The sequence below is a fragment of the Fringilla coelebs genome (genome assembly GCF_963513975.1).
Source record: "Fringilla coelebs genome assembly, chromosome: 17".
NCBI classification, from domain to species: domain Eukaryota; kingdom Metazoa; phylum Chordata; class Aves; order Passeriformes; family Fringillidae; genus Fringilla; species Fringilla coelebs.
Genome location: NC_140043.1, coordinates 4,708,851 through 4,728,534, shown reverse-complemented (window position 1 = coordinate 4,728,534; position 19,684 = coordinate 4,708,851). Strand labels below are relative to the sequence as shown.

At 39.2% G+C, this 19,684-nt stretch overlaps 1 protein-coding gene across 1 annotated transcript in view; it reads right to left on the bottom strand.

The window, feature by feature from the left end:
- The window catches only part of SPPL3 (signal peptide peptidase like 3), a 56,648-nt gene that overhangs the window by 23,927 nt on the left and 13,037 nt on the right, over positions 1–19,684 (bottom strand). The window contains exon 2 of the mRNA XM_084217160.1: positions 19–96. Within this exon, the coding sequence (XP_084073286.1) occupies positions 19–96 (78 nt within the window). The remainder of the gene's footprint in view (positions 1–18; positions 97–19,684) is intronic.

The window sequence follows — 19,684 nt, the reverse complement described above, 5'->3', positions numbered from 1 at the left end:
TTAAAAAGAAAATCTTACCTGAAACTGCCGTAGACTATGAGGAGAATAGAAATCAGGAAGGTAGACACTTGACTGGAATCCACAAGGGAATATGCCCTGGAATTAGGAAAAAGAAGGCAGGTTTGTCATTTTGAGTGTCCATTTGCTAACTCTTTTTCTTATTTTAATACAAATACAGAACTGGATGACAAATCATGGCAGCTCCCACTGAAGTTCTTGTCCCATGCAGAACACAAAACCTGTAGCTTGTGAATTAACTCATTATATTCAAGGCTGCAGCATGAAAAACCTGCACAGCCACCAAAGGACAACTCAAAAGCTTTGTGGTAATTTATTCTGAATTCAATAGATTCAGGGGTTTTTCCTCAAACTCATTAAAATTACTTCAATTGCGGCTACTGCAAAACCTGCACATCAATAACAGTAACCTGTTTTCCATAACACTTCTTACATCTTCAGAGTGGCAATATGGCAGTTAAGGCTCACTTAGCTGGAGGAAAATCCCCAAACAAATAAAAGAAACCCCCCCAAACCTCCCAACAAGCAGCAACATGCATTTATCAAACCACACACAATCACCTCTCTATTCCACCTTGCAGATCACTCGGTGCAGGATTACTGATGGACGTTTCAAACCCAGCTTTACCTGACTGACTTCCTAATGTAACACACTGTGTTTAAAGCATGGAAATATGAACATTAATGCAGCAGAGGCCACTGTGCTGACAGGAGCACAGCAGGCAAGGAGAGGCTCTGGGAGTCCCTCTGCAACTCCCAACAGGTTTTCCATAACTTGTACTAAAGTAATGAAAAACAACAAGAATAATACTCTATATTAATTGCATTAGTCTTATCCTACAAAAGACATAACTGAATATTTCTGAAACCAACCAAAAAGCCTAATTTCAGCAAGACTATGGATATGGAACAAAGATAATTGAATTACATGATTGCTCCAAATTAAGTACCACTGAGCAAATAAAAACTGAAGATACGAGACAGTTAAAGAAACACTCATCCCATTCCCAATTCAAAAGCAATTTAGGGATAATTACCAAACCACTAGAACCACAATTTAAAATACTTTTGTTTAATATATAAACACAAATGTGAATCTGCTACTACAGAAACTCAATATTAAACATCACTGACAGACTGCCTCTTCTAAATGGAATTATATACTTGTGCAATAAGCTTTTAAGAAATTAGAAACTGCTTTGCTTAATTACCATTAATAACTTCCACATATCTCCACACTAAAAGTGAAAAACAGGTATCTTATTTGCTCATAATGTTGGCCAACACATAAAGACAATCTTAAGCTTTAAGTACTATATTTTCTTTGTATGCATGACCTTTGGTTACCAGGCTGTGAAACAGAGCCCTAAAAAGCATCCACCAAGATCAATATAGTGAATTGCAAATACATGCAACATAATAACTCAGCACTTAGAACCAGTGCACACAGAAATGTTCTGCTTATACACAATGCAGTTCACAGCACATTATTTTCATGCCATGGTCACAGCTCAACTCACACCAAAGGAGACAGCCTGAGGACAATCACACTGGGTTTATGTCCTGTTTCTAGCTCTGATTTCAGAGGGAAGCATCCCCTCATCCAGCCTGGCACAAACGGAAAGGAAAGCTTTGCATTGTTTGGATTTGAGAATAAATAGTGGAACTCCTCTATTAAAAGAATACTCAGAAACTCCACATTTATGAGAAAAACAAAATTAATGGAATTTCAGAATGGATTAAACATGGCCAGGGTTATTATGCACTAAATTGTATTAACTTATGTTCATAAATTTTTATCTTCACAAATCAGCAAATACTTTTGAGACGAACAGTGTTTTCTACAAAATTCTTCATCCAGTAACAACACTGGAGGCTATGATAATTAAAATGCCATTTTGTCATCATTTTAAATGTTAGTCACAACACTGTAAATGCTAAAAAGATTCATAAAACAGATAAAATAGAGATGATACATGGACCATGGATCAGCCCTGTGCATAACCCATCAGCTTTGTATTAAAACTGAGAGGCCTCTAGTTTGATGAAGAAACTGAAGAAATGCAAACCCATGTAAAACAATGATCCAACACAAGCCAGCCCTGCTGACAGGCTGCACTGGTGCTCAGGACTGCAACCTGTTGATTCTGGGCAAGGCAGAAATGAGAACTGAAGTCCTTCCATGCTGCACAAGTGAAGTGCAACAGAGTAATCAGAAACTCATCACAGACCAGGGATGTTTCCTGACCACCCCCTGTAGAGATCTTTTAACAGGACAACCCAAAAGCTCAGTGTTGCTACCAGGATAAGGGTCTGAGGAAATTCAGATTCACCGATATTCCAGCAAACAGGGCCAGGGAGATACAGTCACACTTTCCTTCTTCCTCAGGCAGCTGGAAAAAAACAAGGCAAAACACACAGAGTGTGACAGGCTGAACCAAGAGAGCAGCTCTGGCACGTCCAGATTCCATCCAAAGTTTCCAACACAAGTAACCCACAAGCAAACTTGAAGGATAATTTTACAATGCCAAAGTGAATCTCATTGTAATAAAACCTCACATCTTTTCAACATTAAATTTCCCTACATTATTTAAGGTATTGCACAAGAGCTGAAACGAGAACTGCTTCCTAAAATCCTAACCACTGACTGGATGGACAGTTTGTTAAGAGACTAAAAATCCTTGATCCCAAAAAAATACTTCCTAACACATTAATCTAGGTTAGAGGTAATAAACAAATGACTATCAAATGAAAGAATCAAAAAGTAAGATTACTTCCAAGTTTTTAATATTATTCAAAATTCCAGTGTCTTGCAAACCAATTTGTAATTTTAACTGAAATTTAAATAACCTTCTACAAGCCCAACAGATTCCAAATGCACATACCAGAATTCCCCTATAGGCATATTTCAAGTATGCAAGTTCATATGCTCTCACAGCCAAAGAGCATCAGTGCCATGTTCCTCTCAAACAGCATCAGCCAAAGCCAGAACCCACACCAATGACAGTTTTCAGAAGCTGCAGTCACATTTAAGCAGCCTTCCACTGCACATATAAGAATGCAACCAGCTTCCTTCTAACAAGGTATTTCTGCAAAACTCTTCAATCTTGGAACAAGCAATGGAAACTTATGCACAGAAAATGCCTGTAACAAACCTGTGCACAGTTATCCTTTGACTTAAGTACAGATTTTAAATGCAATTCTCAGTACTTACAATGTGACAATGTACAAAGAAAATATTCTTCATTCTCAATCTGAAAATTAATACTGGCTAAGGCCATGTTAAAGGCTCTTTTGAAGACTGACTTCAGTGCAGTTCACCTGTGTCTCATGTTACAAGAACAACTCCCAGCTCATTTCCAAACTCTAGCATATGTGCAGAGCACTGCTCAAAATACAAAGACAACACGGGTTTTCCCAAGGAAATACATTTTTCAGGATTCACGCACTACCACACCTGAAATTCAACATCCATATAAGGAAGCTGGTTTAAGAATTACTATTAACAAAGCTATCAGATTCTTGCTTAGTTAAGTAACAAGTAACTAATTATTACACCCTAGTACTTAATAAAACCAAGCACTCAAGTGCCTTAAGACCATTTTCTCAGCTAGCTACTGAGAGGTGACTTCCCAATTGCTTCCTCTATAACCTGAGCTCTCACTCTGAACCTCCATTTTTACATGGCTGAGATCAATTTTCACAAATTCTCTGCCATTAGGCATCTATTTCTGGCAGCTTCATGGGCAAATGCTCACAACACAGAGCCTGCTAAGGCCAGCCAAGGCAGAGACACAGCAAGCACTGTTCCATAACATATTCTGTGTGTCCGCCCCAGAGCTCACAGTGAGAGCATTGTCCAGACAACAATCCCAGCAGAGCTGTCCAGCCTGGCACAGACTGCTCCATAGACCTTTACCTACAGAACAATTCCAGGGATGCCCAGCCACTGGGACACAGCACCACTCCCAAGCAGTATCCATGCAAAATACCACAGCACTGAGAGCTGGCGTTCCAAGCAGCACTCTCCCCTCTTCTGGGAAAACATGAATAACTTCTGTATTCCCAAGGGAACAGAGACCCACTTCATTCCCAGCCAGGGAAGATGGTAACCAGCTAATCAAAGTTGTCACAACAACAGTAATGGCACCCCACTGAAGACACTTGGAAGCTCTTTTCTTTGAAGCAGCAGCTGCAGGTCAAGCTCTTTGCCCCTGTCCCTCTAGGTCCAAGCTCACTTATCTGTGGACATTCATCCCACAAAATCTCTGCCATGTGCCTACTGTTTTCCTATTGTACCTTCTGGGGTTTTTCTTTTGTACTTCCACTCAAGAAAATCACCCAGTCAATATAAGCACTGGTTTTCATGTTTTAGCTCTTCCTTACGACCAGAAGACAGGCAGTTTCTGGATAACAGTCCTTCCAAACCTCCAGAAGGAAACCTCAAGCAGAGTCTGGTGATTCTTTCTGCCCTCTGTATTGAGCAGTAAGAATCTGCAACTCCTTTTGTTCAATGAAGGCCCAAACTAGGAACCAAAGGTGTCTCCAGATGACAGCGCAGAGCGCTCCCCTCTACAAAACCCACCTGACCACAAGCCAACACAGCCATCACAAAAGCAACTTCTCACCTTTTCCAATCACCCTGTTCTTCATCTCATCTCTGCATAACCATCTGCAAAATCACACACAAAACCAGACTGAGGAACCTGTCTCCCTGAATAATAATGAAGAACAAATGGGAAAGTTTGTCAAGTGATTCAGACTCCTGATCTGGCCCATCTCTGGACATAAAATCAAAGAGAAAAGACTTTTCAGTGGCAGCATTAGATTAAGTACCCCAAAATTACTGCTCAAGATATTAGAGAAATTTTATGTATTTGGAATAAAAACCCCTTTCTGTTTGCACAAGATGCCTACTAAATGTATAATTATAAAAATTCAGCCCACTGATGAGTAAATATCACTCCTGACTCCCAGGTACAAGAGAAATTACTGTGAAGAATTCTGCCAAGGGGGCAGTGAGAGGCCCGTGCCCTGAGGTTTCCATAGCAATGCACACTAAAGGCCTTGGACATGAATCATTCTCATACAAAAGCTGCTGTAACAGCAGCAAGACAAACCTTCCCTGCATACTTACTGTACCTATACAAGAATGCAAATAGTAGAGCAACAAATAAATCACAATGACTTGGAAAGTGCAGCAGATGAACTAAGTTCACTAAAGCTCACATGAAGAGAGACTGCATTTCATCGTGGTTTTATTTTTTAATCAGTGATCAAAACATCCAAGAGTTCACAAGACTGTGGAAAACAAGACTATTAAAAGGATGGTGAGCATGCTAGATAGGTTTGAGCACAAATGGATTAAAATAGAAAAGTTTTTCTGTGTTTAATGGGACCAAATTTACAACTTGCAGACATCACAGAATCACAAATTCACACTGGGAACGAAGGAGATAATTTAATTCACTGATCTTACTCTGGGGAGAGACAGTCATGACAGGTGCTTACCTCATCTGTTGTTAAAAAACTAATTGGTGAAAAATTAAGGGACTTCCTTGACATGTAATGCAAGTCCTTCTGACTACAATTTTTGTCCACAATTTTTCTCCTTTGAAAAGTCCTTTACAAAACTCATGGAGATCTTTTCATACTGGCCACATCTGGGGAGAAGTGGATCCAAACATGAATGGATATTTCCACTCGCATATTTCAGTTTCTGAAGGATGTGGCTGCTTGAGAAGTGACCACACAAAACTTCAAATATTTCTCAGCCCACATTAAATCCATGATTATTTACCCAATCAATATGGTACTCTTCATTTGCATTTCAAATACCACCCTTAAAACCAAATGTCCACTGTCTCCTCACAAGGTAAGTGACACTAATCCACACCCAACACACATGCAGCCCAACTCTCTTCAAAAGGAAATTCCTCATAGGTAGGTACCAGCACTGGAAGAGTGATGATAGGGCACCTCCCTGTGCCTCTCCCTCCCTGCTCTGTACCCATCACTCATTCCCAGAACTTGCTGAGGGCACACAATCTGTGTGAGGGTCCCATCTCAGCTGATGGGCAACTCTTTCACAGGGAAACAGAAAAACCCTCAATATAACAAAAAAAAACCCACTAAACCAAATCAGAACAATCAGCTTCTGCTTGAAATCGGGTGTTCAATGTCAAAATCAAGGATGGAGAAAATTTCCACTCCCCTCCCCCTAAGGGTTTCATGTATTTCAAAGCATTTTTAGTGTGTTTATTCCATCACTGATTGTCTTAGCAACAGAAAAACAGAAAGCCAAGAAATAGCAGTTGGTAAACTTGAAGGAAGTTGAAGAGTATTTCTGCACTTCCTGTGCCCCACACCAGGTTTTTACAGCTATTAACTCCACACAGAAAACAACACTGACCCTCACACTGCTGCAATGACCCGGTGACTGTGGCTTTTTTAGATCATGCAAGAATGTGCCACTCAGGAGGAAAAGACTTTCCTGAATCTACCTGCTTTGTAAGCTTTTAAAACATTCTACTATTTTATTCCTCAAAAAGAGTGTGTGGAAACTCAGTGATTAGGGCAATTTATTGCAAAGAGCAATTCATTTCTGATGCTCATGTACCTGGCATTTGTGAGCTGCCACTGTAGAATTATTTATTAAGAGCACAAATCAAACTCAAGGACTCCAGAGCACAGACCTAGGGCACATGAAAGAGGAGCACTGCCATGGACATGAAGATCAATTACAGTTAATTGCACAAGTACTCATTTTGGCTGGGGGGTGGACTCACTCCATAGGTAAAAGCAATACTGCTTTTTTCCTTTGCTGGATTCTAGGTCAAGGGTATGACTAAAGAGCCTCTTTCAGCTGCCTTATGTGTGTAAGATATATACATATTTGAGAGCCTCCATTAGGCTTGCTGCCAAACCAAAGTTAAATCTGAGTGTAACAGTTAAAGGTATAATTTTAAGTGTGAAGTCATGGCACCCACAGCTGTAAACATATCTCAACACTCTTCCACTCTTTAGTGTGATTCATAGGAAAAGCAAGCAAATTGCTATGGATTTGCTTCTGTTAAAGGAATAGCTTGTTTTCTAAAGTAAGTTTACAATTTCATCCCATTGTCACATGCAGATCTGATTGTCATGCTAAGTATGAGTAATTAATGGAAACAAGGGTTATGTCAGAAAATAAAACAAGTCTAAAGTGAAACAAAACAAAACAAAGAGAAAAGAGAAATATGAAATGTCCCACTAAAACCAGACTTTCCTACACAGACTCTGTTAGGGCTCAGACAGGCATTCCAAACTGTAACCAGAGAACAATTCTGCTGTTTACCAGGCAGAGGTCCCAGAACAACATTTTCACCCTATTGAATACCATACATATTTTTTTTTTCTACCCATACAATTTTAAACCCCAAGCACCTCTTCTATTCTTTCCAAAAAGCTGTTTTCCTAAATTATCTCTGCAAAACCAAATTCTAAGCTCCCAACTAAATTGCTAAGAGCAAACACTCCTCTGAGCTCACTTTGAGAGGAAATTGAAGTATCCAATAAAGCATCAGGAGACACAGTCTTGAAAAAAAATATTTTCTGTTAAAAACATTCTCCGAGCTACTCCTTTGGCTCACCCGACTGTTTGCCAACAGAACAAAGAATAACATGTTTCACAGTTTTTTGGAATTACAGCCACTGGAAGATTTCCAGATTTCACATTCAGCTTGGAGCACTCATTTCCTTGCAAGAATGGGAGCACAACTTCCAGTCCCTGCATGGAAGCATAACAATACCACAGTCGTCCAAAGGAGCATTATTCCAAACCAACACAGGATAGTACCCACCTACCTCAAAAATATTTTCAGCTCCTGATGTCCCCAGAGCTCCAGTGGAAACAGAGTCAACAGCATATTTGGGAGCAAAATTTGCAGTCAGTGATAAATGGAGAAAAATTAACCAGTACAGCTTCAAATAAGTTGTACTGGACACACATATCTGAGTATGAAGTAGCCTGAACTAAAATATAGATCCAAAAATCATATGGATTGTCTTTGACACAGCTGTCACAGAAAACACTGCCTTTTTTATTCCACACTGGAATGGCAGCCTGGATACCTAATTTTTATCTCTTACCTAAATACACACATAAAATACTTTTTTGACATTCCTTATGTTACTGAGGAGGACTGGTTGGTTGATTTAGACTGGGTTGAGAGCTTTGCCCTAAACTTGATAAATGCAAAAGGATCTGGGAACCTTCCCTCCTTTTTTTCTCAAAGAAAGAAAAAACAAGCAGTCATGAAAAGCAGAGCATGCTTTTGCTGCCAAATATATGTGACCACCAGCCAAGGAATCCTCTCCAGGAGCAAGATTTTGAAATTGTATCACCAGGATTTTGAAAATGTGAAAAATACATCTATACAATGATGTCTGCAATAGGGGACCACCACTGAAGAAGGAGTATAATTTCAACAAGTTAAACTGAACAAGAATATGTGAAAAAACACATTTGATATCAAGATACAGAGCTTGTTAGTAGCAAATGTTTTACCTGATTTTATATTTTAATTGTGTCACGTTTGTTTTAATTGAGCTGTACCAGATCAGGCAACTTCGTCTACAACACTGGCACCCTACTGCACACCAGCCCCAGCAAACTGCTGAGCCAAGGCACAGCCCTGGGTCTGTTTCCTGACACTATTGTTACTTTTATACCTTCCTGACAATTAAATCTCAAGGACTCCAGTTTATGATAGGATTTACCCACGTGTGTTTGAAAATCGAAAGCTTGAGGCAAGGAAAGCCTAACAGGCTCCACAGCAAATTGTATCAACTTCAGTTTGCTCGCCTCTGATTCAGTGGCATTAAGAGTTTTCCAAACAAAACCTGCTTTTTCAAATACTTGCCACTGCAATTAGCTTGGGTTTTGATACTAAAACTTATTCATGGACAGCAGAATCAGAAAGAAGTAGAAAAAACCATCGAAGCCCTGTTTTTGTGAAGCAAGTTTTGATTCAGGCCAGCAGCTGCTCAATCAGCAGGTGTGACACAAAGAGAAAAGAAGACAAGATGTGGCCATGAACAAGGTGGGACTAAAATCCTTTTGGGAACAGCTTACAGTTAGATCTTACTTAGCACATTGTAATACACACACCTGTAATCCAAGCTTTGCTGGAGCTAACATAAATTAAACAAAACTAACCTTCCTATCTTCCTGTAACCATCCCTCCACGCAGAAGGTAAGCACTGCTTTAATTAAGTTAATTTTCAAAACAGACCTTTAGTACTGTAGTTGCTGCAACATATAACATTTTGTAATATTGTGTGCTATTTCAGTCCTTTCAGATTTGGTTTTCACTAGTAAACTGCAGCCAACTTTGCTCCAGCAGCACAGCTCCAGCACAGTACAACACCTCGAGGCACCATTCACTGACAATAAACCCCAGCATCAACAACAGACAGGGTATTATTCAGTGAGGTGCAAGAAGTAGCCATACTGCACTTGCAAGGGACAAACTATCAGCTTGTTTAAAAGATGTTTGAGGATGAGGAAAAAAAAAGCAAACCAATTTGCTAAACTAATTAAAGAAACTGTATTGTCCTTAACTATCTTCATAGTTTATCGCTTTACAAAAGACTTCAGTTCAATGCAGAGGGTAGATTCAAACTGTGCTGTAGTACCATAAAAATTGCCAAACAGTAGTATGAATACAATGTTTCTGTGGAAGAATTAAAATCAGCAAATATCAGAACAAGATGTAAATATATAACTATGACAATGCACATAAATATATGTATCAGACATCTGACAAAGCACGAGAGCTGCAGCTTAGCTGCAAGAAAGAACTGACCACACAGGGAGGAGAATTTCCTCACGGAGAAAACTGTTTCCACCTCCACAAATAATTAAGAGGAGGATTTAAGGAGGCGGAAGAGAGGAGGTCAAATCAAGATCTGTTACACACAATCCTCTCTTGCCAGAGCCACAAGTATATTTCTTTATGTAAATTTTCAGATTCCAACACACCAATGAACTCTGCAAAGGTCAGTCCAATATTTAGCCTACTCTGAAGATTTGCTGAAACAGCTCTTTTATCTAAATTACCACCTTCAACTGTATGACTTTTCAAAAAATAGCCCTTTTTACATTAGGAAAAAAGGCAAATCAAGGGTGTGGTTACTGTAATTAAAGTCTACAAAGTACCACTGTGCAAGCTGTCTACAGTTTTATGCTCGACAGCCTAATCATGATCCAAATAACATCGTGCTTCAGAAAGGGCCATTTGGAAACATCAGTGGTTATCCTTGGCACAGGAAAGTTTGCTGCAATTTTGATGGCTAAGACCTCTTTGGATTATAAAGGTATCAATTTACATCCCAGTCATATATGCAACCTGGAGTTTTCAATCACTTGGTGGTAAAGCTCTGCATTACACAGAACATTGCTCAGTGCTGGGTTTCATTTTATGGCACTTATTCTAATTACAGGAAAAAAATAAAAACTTCCCTCAAATCTTTACCCGAGGCTCCTATCTATGTTTTGATCTCTGTAATTTTTACACTTAACAGAAAAGTGCATTAGAATGACTGTAATCATATAATATAGGAGGGTGCTCCCTACATCCAGTTTACAATAAAACACATTTCCCTTGCAGAAGGAGTCCCAGCCTCTCTCACCCAGCCCCTGAAGTGCCCCAGGAGGTGCTGCTGCCAGCCCCAGCTCGGGCACAGCTCTCCCAGCCGGGCTCAGGGGCGCTGGCTCTGCAGTGCCAATGCTGACAAGCAATTTCTCTCATGACTCAACGCTGTTAACACAGCTGCCACACCACAATTCTACACTCAGCCAGCAGATCTCAGAGGACCCTGGGCTGTAAGCTGATAAAACATGGGAGTTTCTGTAATTTGGAATTAAATATTTGTCCCAGTCCTCAGTGCTGCTCCATCTGGACCTGGAAGACAGGGGTGAGCAAATATCTCCTATCTGCCTCACAATTAAGAGATTCATATTTACTTTGCAAGTTATTGCCAAACAGTTAACGTACCACCTCTGACAGTGTGTTCTGTAACACTGTCTACAGGCACAATACATTACATTTTCACTTAAGGAAAAATAAACAAACAGAACCAAATCTAACCTCTCTCAAATAGTCAGAGCACATCAAAACAAGCTCATAAAACTGTACTTAGCCTTACTTTTGAGTATTTTCCAACCATGACACTTGGACTTTAACTTTTTCTAAATTTAGAAAAGAGGGATAGTAAGACTTCAGCTATACACTTGCTCATGTCAAGAACTCCAAGAAGCAACTTGGGCCTGTAATAGACCCAAAGCTCTGTAAGAGTATCAGGTTACTTTGGCAGACACAGGCACAGAAGTCAAACTAAGTTGAACAAGTCCATCTTCCAAACATACAAACATGATAAAAAAGTGCTGATGGGGCAAAAATGAGCTTCAAGTGGGTGAAGAAACTACCAGCAATGAATCCAGAAGATGTAAGGTATGTTTCCTTTCCTCCTTGAAGCAGCAGCACTGACTGAAACATGCCCACTACTTTGCTATGTAAGTGAAAAGCCAAGGAGTTAAAAAGAAAAACAAACAAAACAACAACAAAAGCAAAAAAACCAAAACTTCCACGGAGCTAGAACAAAAAGACTGAAATAAAATCTCACACCTGTAATATTGTAATGATAATACTTCATAGTTCCAGTACTTCATTTCTTAAGAATAACGCACTGCTATTCACAAAACCAGAAATAAAATTCTAAATTTAAAAAGCAATATAATTTGCTTTTTGAATAGCAAATGCAAGGCAACTTCTTTACAAATACTAAACTCCTTTAAACAGGAAATAAATTAGGGCCTACACTACCAATATGTCAAAGAGCAGCTTTTCACTACTGAATGGATCCCACCCAGAGAGAATGCACAAAGGCCTATTTGAACACACCACAATTGCCATGCTTAGTTCAGTTACAACCGAGGCAGTACGAAGGGGAAAATTAAGTTTAAAACTGGGAATTTCCTCCTGTTCTGATGCAACTCACACCTTCAAGCACAGGACACACTCCACAGTCTCTTAATCAATGGGAAGAAATTACTATTTTGCTTAGCACAGAAGGACAACCCAAACAAGCAAATGTGTTTATTCGAGGAAGAAAATTTCTGAGCATAAAGCACCAAGATGAGACTACACACAAATACAGTCAAGCAATGCAGGTATCTGTGCCAAAGGCTGGGTGACTCAGGGTATCATGAAGCAGGAAACAGAACTTTAGCTTCAATCGTTAGCATGGCACTAAACACTCATAAACAGACTCTAATGCAATCACCTTGATAAAACTGCATATGATTTACTAGAGAATTCAGTTAGGGTTTTATATTATGAGCATTATGATTTCCCCATACTAGTGAACCTATTAATGCCAGTATTTTTTTTTTCCTGAGGTGTTCTCTCAATTTTCATTTTTTTGAGTCATGTGGTGTAAGAGCACACAATCCATCCGGCACAGTGAGGGGGAAGGCAGGCTCGGGTATGAATTTAGTTTCAGTGTGAGCAGAATTATTAGCCTGTCACTGGGATGAGTGCAGAGAAGAGTTTCTAAGATGACTAGGAGAGATAGGAACTGAGTTTATTTAGTCTAGAAAAATACACAGTAAGGGGAGAAACCCACAGCCAAAAGGAAACACTAAGTGGAAGAACTATGAGATTAAAACGACTTAAAATTGTGTTACTCACAACAGGGGAACCTACACTCTTTCCCAACACCAAACTGCAAACTGATCCAATTTCCCCCTCAAATCCAATTTCTTTTTCCAATTAACATCTCCATAGTCACAGGAACACTAGTGACAACACAAGAAGTGGCAGTTCTTCCAAGTTTCACCCACTGTGCTTTTTTGGGGGAGGGGACACCAAAACCCAAAGAACACAAAAACCAAGTGGACCAGTTCCAAATGTATTACCCAGTATGTTCTTTTCAGTCTTGAGAAACAAGAAAAAGAAGGAGAACATGTCCTACTGCTCTTTTGTACTCGCTTATTCTCAACAGTAGAGGTTTAATTAAATGATAATGTTCAGAGATTATTAGAGGCATCTCACATGCTGAGCTCGACTTCCAAATGCTGAAATGCTTATTAACAGCAAATTTTCTCAACAGCAGCTGTCATGTCTTCAATATTGCACCACAAAAACCTTTTGGACAAACTGAAGTACAGGAGTCTTCATGTACAGGACAAAATGAAATCTCCATTTGACCACATCAAATTACAGCCACTTGAAAACTGAACTCGTTTCATCAGAGAGATATTGTCATTTCATCATGTATCATTCCCCTTCTACAAACACAGAACTGAAATGCACACCCCAGATGCAGCATCAGACAGCACACAGGGTGAGTCTGTAATATTCTGCAAACCCAGGGATAGCCACGCTTGAAAAACTACCAGAAATTCCAAACAAAACCAAAATCCTGTTTTTACTGGACAAAATGTTTGCCTTTTAAAAGCTAATTTCTAGGTAAAGGCATTGAGGTAACACTACACAGGAAAGTGAGTTCTCTCCTGTTTCAGGTCATCCACTAATTTGCAGCAGTCATTCTAAATACACATTTCATTAATTCAAACTGTACTCCTTTAATGGGTGTTTTAGGCTAGAGAAACTGCAACACAGCAGAGCAGAGATCCACTTGTAAAATGAAGTTTTTCCCTCAGTATTCATTAAATGTCACAGCAGAATCAGATTACATCTTTACCAGCATAAACTGAACCCAGACAAAACGCCAGTCCAGCCCCGACAGGAGCAGCCACATCAGATTTTTCAGGAGTTGGTAAAAATCATGACACTTCCAACCACATGGATAGAAAGGAAAACACAGAAAGGCAAGCCAGGTTACCTTCTATTCTTTCCATCTTTAACAGGATTGCTTTGAAAAGAGTGAACAGACACTTTAGTACAAATTCTAAACCCCCAAAAGCAATGGCCTCCAATTTTGACATTAACTTAAAATCATTTCCCCAAGGATTAGGGAATTAACAGCTCAATTCTTTTAGGAAAAACACAGAACTGCTGGGCTCAATGGGGATGTCCATACAGCAGCAGGCTCAGAACAACTTAATATATGCCTGGCATCCAGGAGCTATAAAACAAACATGATGTGGTTTTGAACACAGGCTGCTGATGCCATAGTAGAAGACTCAGCTTTCCAGGAAATTTTACATGCTGGAAGCCTAAATGCTGATCCTTCACCATCTGTTTCAATTCACATTTTCATGTAATGTATGGAGCGAGTAACAAAACACAAATCAAAGTGAGTGACCAGATTTAAACACTTCAAATAAACAAAACAGTCTTTTCAGCTTGGCAACAGTCTCCCACTTTCAACATTCAAATAAGTGAAATCAAACTGTATTTGTGGGGAGGAGCAATCTCTTATCACACCAGCAAATACACAGCTGGAGAGACAGAAACCTTTCAGCATGTACACACCAGAGCTTTGATATCCTCAAAGGGTACATAAAACACCTATGTATCATTAGTTTTAAAAATTGCCTCCCACCAGAAGCAGCTTTACCATTTACTAGAATAGCAACCAACATTTGCAAATCTGAAGTTTTCCTGCTTAAGGAAATAAAGGGTATAGAGCTAAGGACATTCAAAATGTACTGAGAAAATAGAAAGGGGTTGTCACAGTTCTCTTAAGCAGCACCTGGAAACTGCCATGGGAGAAAAATTACCCTGAGCTGGAAATGCAATGTTTCAGCAATCAATATTTTCATAACACATCAGCATATTTTCATAAGACTTTTGATCTAGCCATTCAAACTAGGCAGGCAGGATCCATTCTAAAAGCAGTATTGTGCATAATCAAGGGTGTAAGACAGCTCATAAAAGAGAAGTCAGCCTCTTTTTGAAGTCATTTCAGTTTTAATTCATTTAACTTGCACAATTTACCTCAAGGGTTTTTTCCCATACACATACAACATATATGGGAAAGACTTAAAATCATTACATACTACTTCAATTTTCTACTCCAAATCCTATATGGTGCCTGTACCATTTTTCAAATTTCTGAATTCAGAAAACTGTTGAATACTCATAGGGAACAATTTTCTCCAATCAACTGATCTCAATCTTTTTTTTTCCAGCCAGAATGCAAACACCTGGAGTCTTAGAAACATTTCAAATATAATCCTTGTGTCCCCCATAACCATTCCTAATTTGGCACCTCTGCTTGGTTTCATCCCAGCTCTGGATTCCAAAGTCTCCAAGCCACCTACAAAAATACTACAGAGCTAAATCCTCCCAATATCCTTCTGTAATCCCAGAGGTACTTTAAGCAACAGACTAGTCTGAAAATACCCAAGTGCCCTGGGAAGGCAGAGATTACACTCTGTTGTGCTGTATCTATATTTCTGCTGATATTTCTTGCTCAGAAACAAAATGCTTTTTTGGGAAAGATTCTGTAGTGAACATCCAGATGTTTAACCTTCCTAAAAATAATCAAGTTCACCCTTGAAACAGCACAATTGCAGAGCACCCTTTAGGCAAAAGCAGTCACATCAGAACTAGAACACAGACTCACTCCAATAAAAGCTAAACTAAGGAAAATGTAGTAGCAAGATGACAAAGCTGACTTGAACATTAGAATTTTTGGTGGATTGTTGAAGATGCCTACTAAATTTAGACACAATTCACAGTGAGTTTGCCACATGCATTGATTCCTGCACCTAAAAACAATATGCTATTTTGAGACCAAAATAATATTAAAATGCTATTTCACTTTCATAACATCATTCAGATTTGATTGTACAGAGTGAACAAAGTAAAACGAAAAATTTTAAAATATCCCTTAATCATCCTTTATGTTTTATTTGAAAACTACTTTTGTCTAAGAAGTAAAGCACCGTGACGATGTAGCTAACACAAATTTTAAGCTGTTTTTAAAATACTCTCTCATCACTGTTTGCACTGGGGAGACCTTTTAAGTTAAGATTTTATGCATGAGCAACTGCAATTTGTGCTGCACAGGATTAAGCAGAACAACAAAAATCACAACAGCTCAAAGTTTCAGACATTTTCCCCACTTGTTTTGTTGTCTATATTTTAAGACAGTTCTAAATAAAAGTATTTAAAATGCAAGGAAAGACATATAATTATGCAAAATTAACAAAGTTGGGCAACATTTTAAGACCAGAAAGAGAGAAAAATGTGACAAAAAGGTGACAGATACGATTTGTAGATGAAAAAATGAAGAGAACTTACTTCAAAGTGAACTTTTTTTACTCAAGACTGAAAACTGGTTTGTCCAGATTTTTCTCTAATATCTCCCAAAATTTCTTTTAAATGTAACAGTATAACTCTTGGAAAACACATTTTCAACCCCAAACCAGTTCCAAAAATACCAAGCACATACAGAACCATGCACCTCTTAAGGCAAGGGCTCACATTTATTAGTAATGCTGCAGGACATGTTGAGATTGCAGTTCTCAGTCAGCAGCCAGCATCTGCTGGCACCTCAGCAGGTAGATGGGAACAGTTCCCTTTTTTTGGAAATGCCATGCTAGCCATAAATGTGTCATGTTCAGTCAAATGGACACAGGTTATTCAAGTCCCTCTTCTGGGGGCACCTGAAGCCCTTCACTTCCAAGACCAGCTCCTCATGCAGTCAGTGAAGGACACATTTCTGCCCAGGGCTGACAAGTGTCCTCTGCTCTCCCCTTTCCCTTCAGGTATTTATGCAGTCCCGGAGCTGAAGTTTAAAATTTAGTTGATGTGAATAATCACCCCATAATTTCTGATATGTTTCTGGTATATACCAGCAAGACTTCAATTAGTCTACATAGGTTTTGTATAATAGGTGGTATTTTCTGTCCCTGATCAATAATTGGGAAGGAATGAAACACTGGATTAAAAGTAGCATGATTTGAAAGAACTACATGCAAAACATGCATGCAATCCCCAAGAGCTTTTGCTCAATTCAGCTCATGATGAAGTCTTCATTCTTCTCTCTTTCAACAGCTCTCACTTATTATGTTCACCTAAGCAACCCCATGGGAAACCACAGACATTACTAAATATTAGAAACTCAGTGGAAGGCAAATGCTGGATTTGACCAGGAATGTGATGACAAAGAGTTTGCTCTAGGCTTCTTTCATGTTTTAGAAAGCCAATTTGCTTTCAGTTCATTTTAGGGGGAGAATGACATAGATTCCAGAGATGTAGTCAGCTATATGAAATCTTGTTTCACAAAACAGAAAATATGAACCACAATGTCTGCTCTCCTGAGAAAGAGGATAAACATCTAATCACATAGGCCCTTACAAAGGAAAACATTATCTTTTATTGAGAAGACTAGAAAAACATTCTTTTTCAATATTAGGCATTTGATTTTCTGCAGTAAGCGTGCAATGGCAGTGCAACTCAGTTCCAGACAAGGTGCAGTATGAACTACCCCAATGCCACTGGTAAAGCTGATGATTTTCCTATTTTTCTATCAAACAAGATTTAGTAATAACTGTTTCCAAAGAGAGGAGAAAGTATACAAATTACCCACCAAATTTCAGACAAGTTGAAATTTAACTCATCTTACTGACAACAACAGGAAAAGAAAAAAAAGCAAAAATAGTATCTGGCTTAAGGTACACAGTCACAACATAGCACAGAATTATTAGTTTTAGAGTCTCCACTATTACACATGGACAACAAAGACACTGCCATCAGCTTTCTTCAGCATTGATACTTCCCTGGTGTTTAACACATACCTTAATCAGGTCTAATTTCTCTTTCTAACTCCAGCCAACACCAAAATAGTCTGCTGGATTTATTACTCCTTTGCCAGATTGTGCAATGGCTTCCCATTCATTTCACAGTTACAAAAGAGTCTCCTTGGGGTTTGCAAGACCTGTGTAAGAAACTCTGCTCAGCATGAAACTGCCAGTCATCAGTTCTACAGGGAGCTCATGGCCTTCCCAGCTTTAAGGCCCCAGTTCTGAGCAGAAGGGTCTCTCTCAATGTGTTCCTCTCTTGTGGAACACAAATCTAGCTGGGGCACCGTGCTGCTCCTAACCCCGTGCCTCCATATGCACCAGACAAAACATGTCTGGCTCTTTGGTCCTCCCTTCAGGAGAAATACCATGAATCAGGCCTTATTGGTAAACCCTGAGCCACCTTGGCAGTAGCTGTCCTATAAACTTATAAGACAGATAAATTGTGAGCATAAGTAAGCTGTATTCCTTCCCTGCCCATCTTTCTGTGCAATTCTAGCAGTGTCTTAATTAGCAGCATGAATTATTTGCCATGGTAATAGGGAGATTTTCAAAGCACAGAATGATAATTTCCCTGAAAGTTCAAACAAGACATTGGCTGGAGATGCACCTCCTGAGACATTATTAGGAAAATGCAAATAAAAAGATAAGCATCTCTACCCCATCCAAAGCCAGACTATGGCACAAGTGAAAAATTTCTTTTCAAAATACAATACAGGTACATGAATGCTGTGATGCTTCTCATGGTGAGCTATGAGAAATATAACTAAGCCTGGAAAAGTCCAAGCACAACTGAGCTAGCTCCTAACAATGTTCAGACAATTGTCACAGGCAAATTGTGGCGAAACAGCAGTGTCTGTAGCAGTTGATTACAGGCTTCTGATGCCATAGCATAAGCCATTCAGTAGCAATTGTTTTCTTTTAAGGGGTTAAACAATTATCAATCACTAAAAGAAAGAAGGAAACACAACAAAAATCCCCCAGCCCAAACAAATGCCCTGAAGTACAGAAACCATTCCACCAACCAACCAACCGAACACCAGCTCCTCATTTCCAGCGTGACTGCATGGAATGTGCCTCAGTGTGGAAATTCCACCTGGTACAGAACCCAACACTTGTTAATAAGCAAAGCAGGTAACTGATTACCCAGTCACTAAACTCTGCTGATAGCATGCACTTCCAATTCTCTCTTACTGTCATGAAAACAACACAGATCTTAAATCCACTCAACACAGTGACAGAAAGGGTTTCTCAGCCATTCTCTTTACATTTTCTGCTTCAGAGTTTTCCTACCTTTCCAGCAGGAAAAGCACAGTTTGGCTGGCAGCAAGGAGGGTCTGTCACTGATCTCAACCAGAGCAACACTTCAGGAGGAACTCAGAACCACACCACAACCACACAGCAACCAAAACACACCACCTTCCTTCAGCCTTACCCAGCACACCTTCATATTCATGGGAGCTGGCCCCTTGGAAAGAATGGAGCCCAATTCAATTTGGTAAATTCCCAAGTTGCAAAATCAAAAGCAATTTCTGATACATTTAAATCTTACAAAGCAACTAGAAAGATGATTACTTTTGTGAAGAAAATTGCAAATGGCATTAGAGTTGTGCAGGATTTTTATCACCATTTGGTCTTAGCCCACCTGCCTTGTATCAGAAATGGATGGGTAGCATATCCTTAAGTTTAGTAAGATTTTTTTTTAAAGAAAAGGCCTAGTTACAACATGCTATCATCAAGAAAACATCCACTCAGCATTGATTACTAAAAATACCTCAATGTGTATATACCCAAGACACTTTTAGTTACAAAACATCTACTACTCAAAGCAACTTTTGTTTCCAAAACAAGAGTACTATGAATTCTATTTGTTGGACATTCTGCAGAGTTGCTATCCTCAGGTGT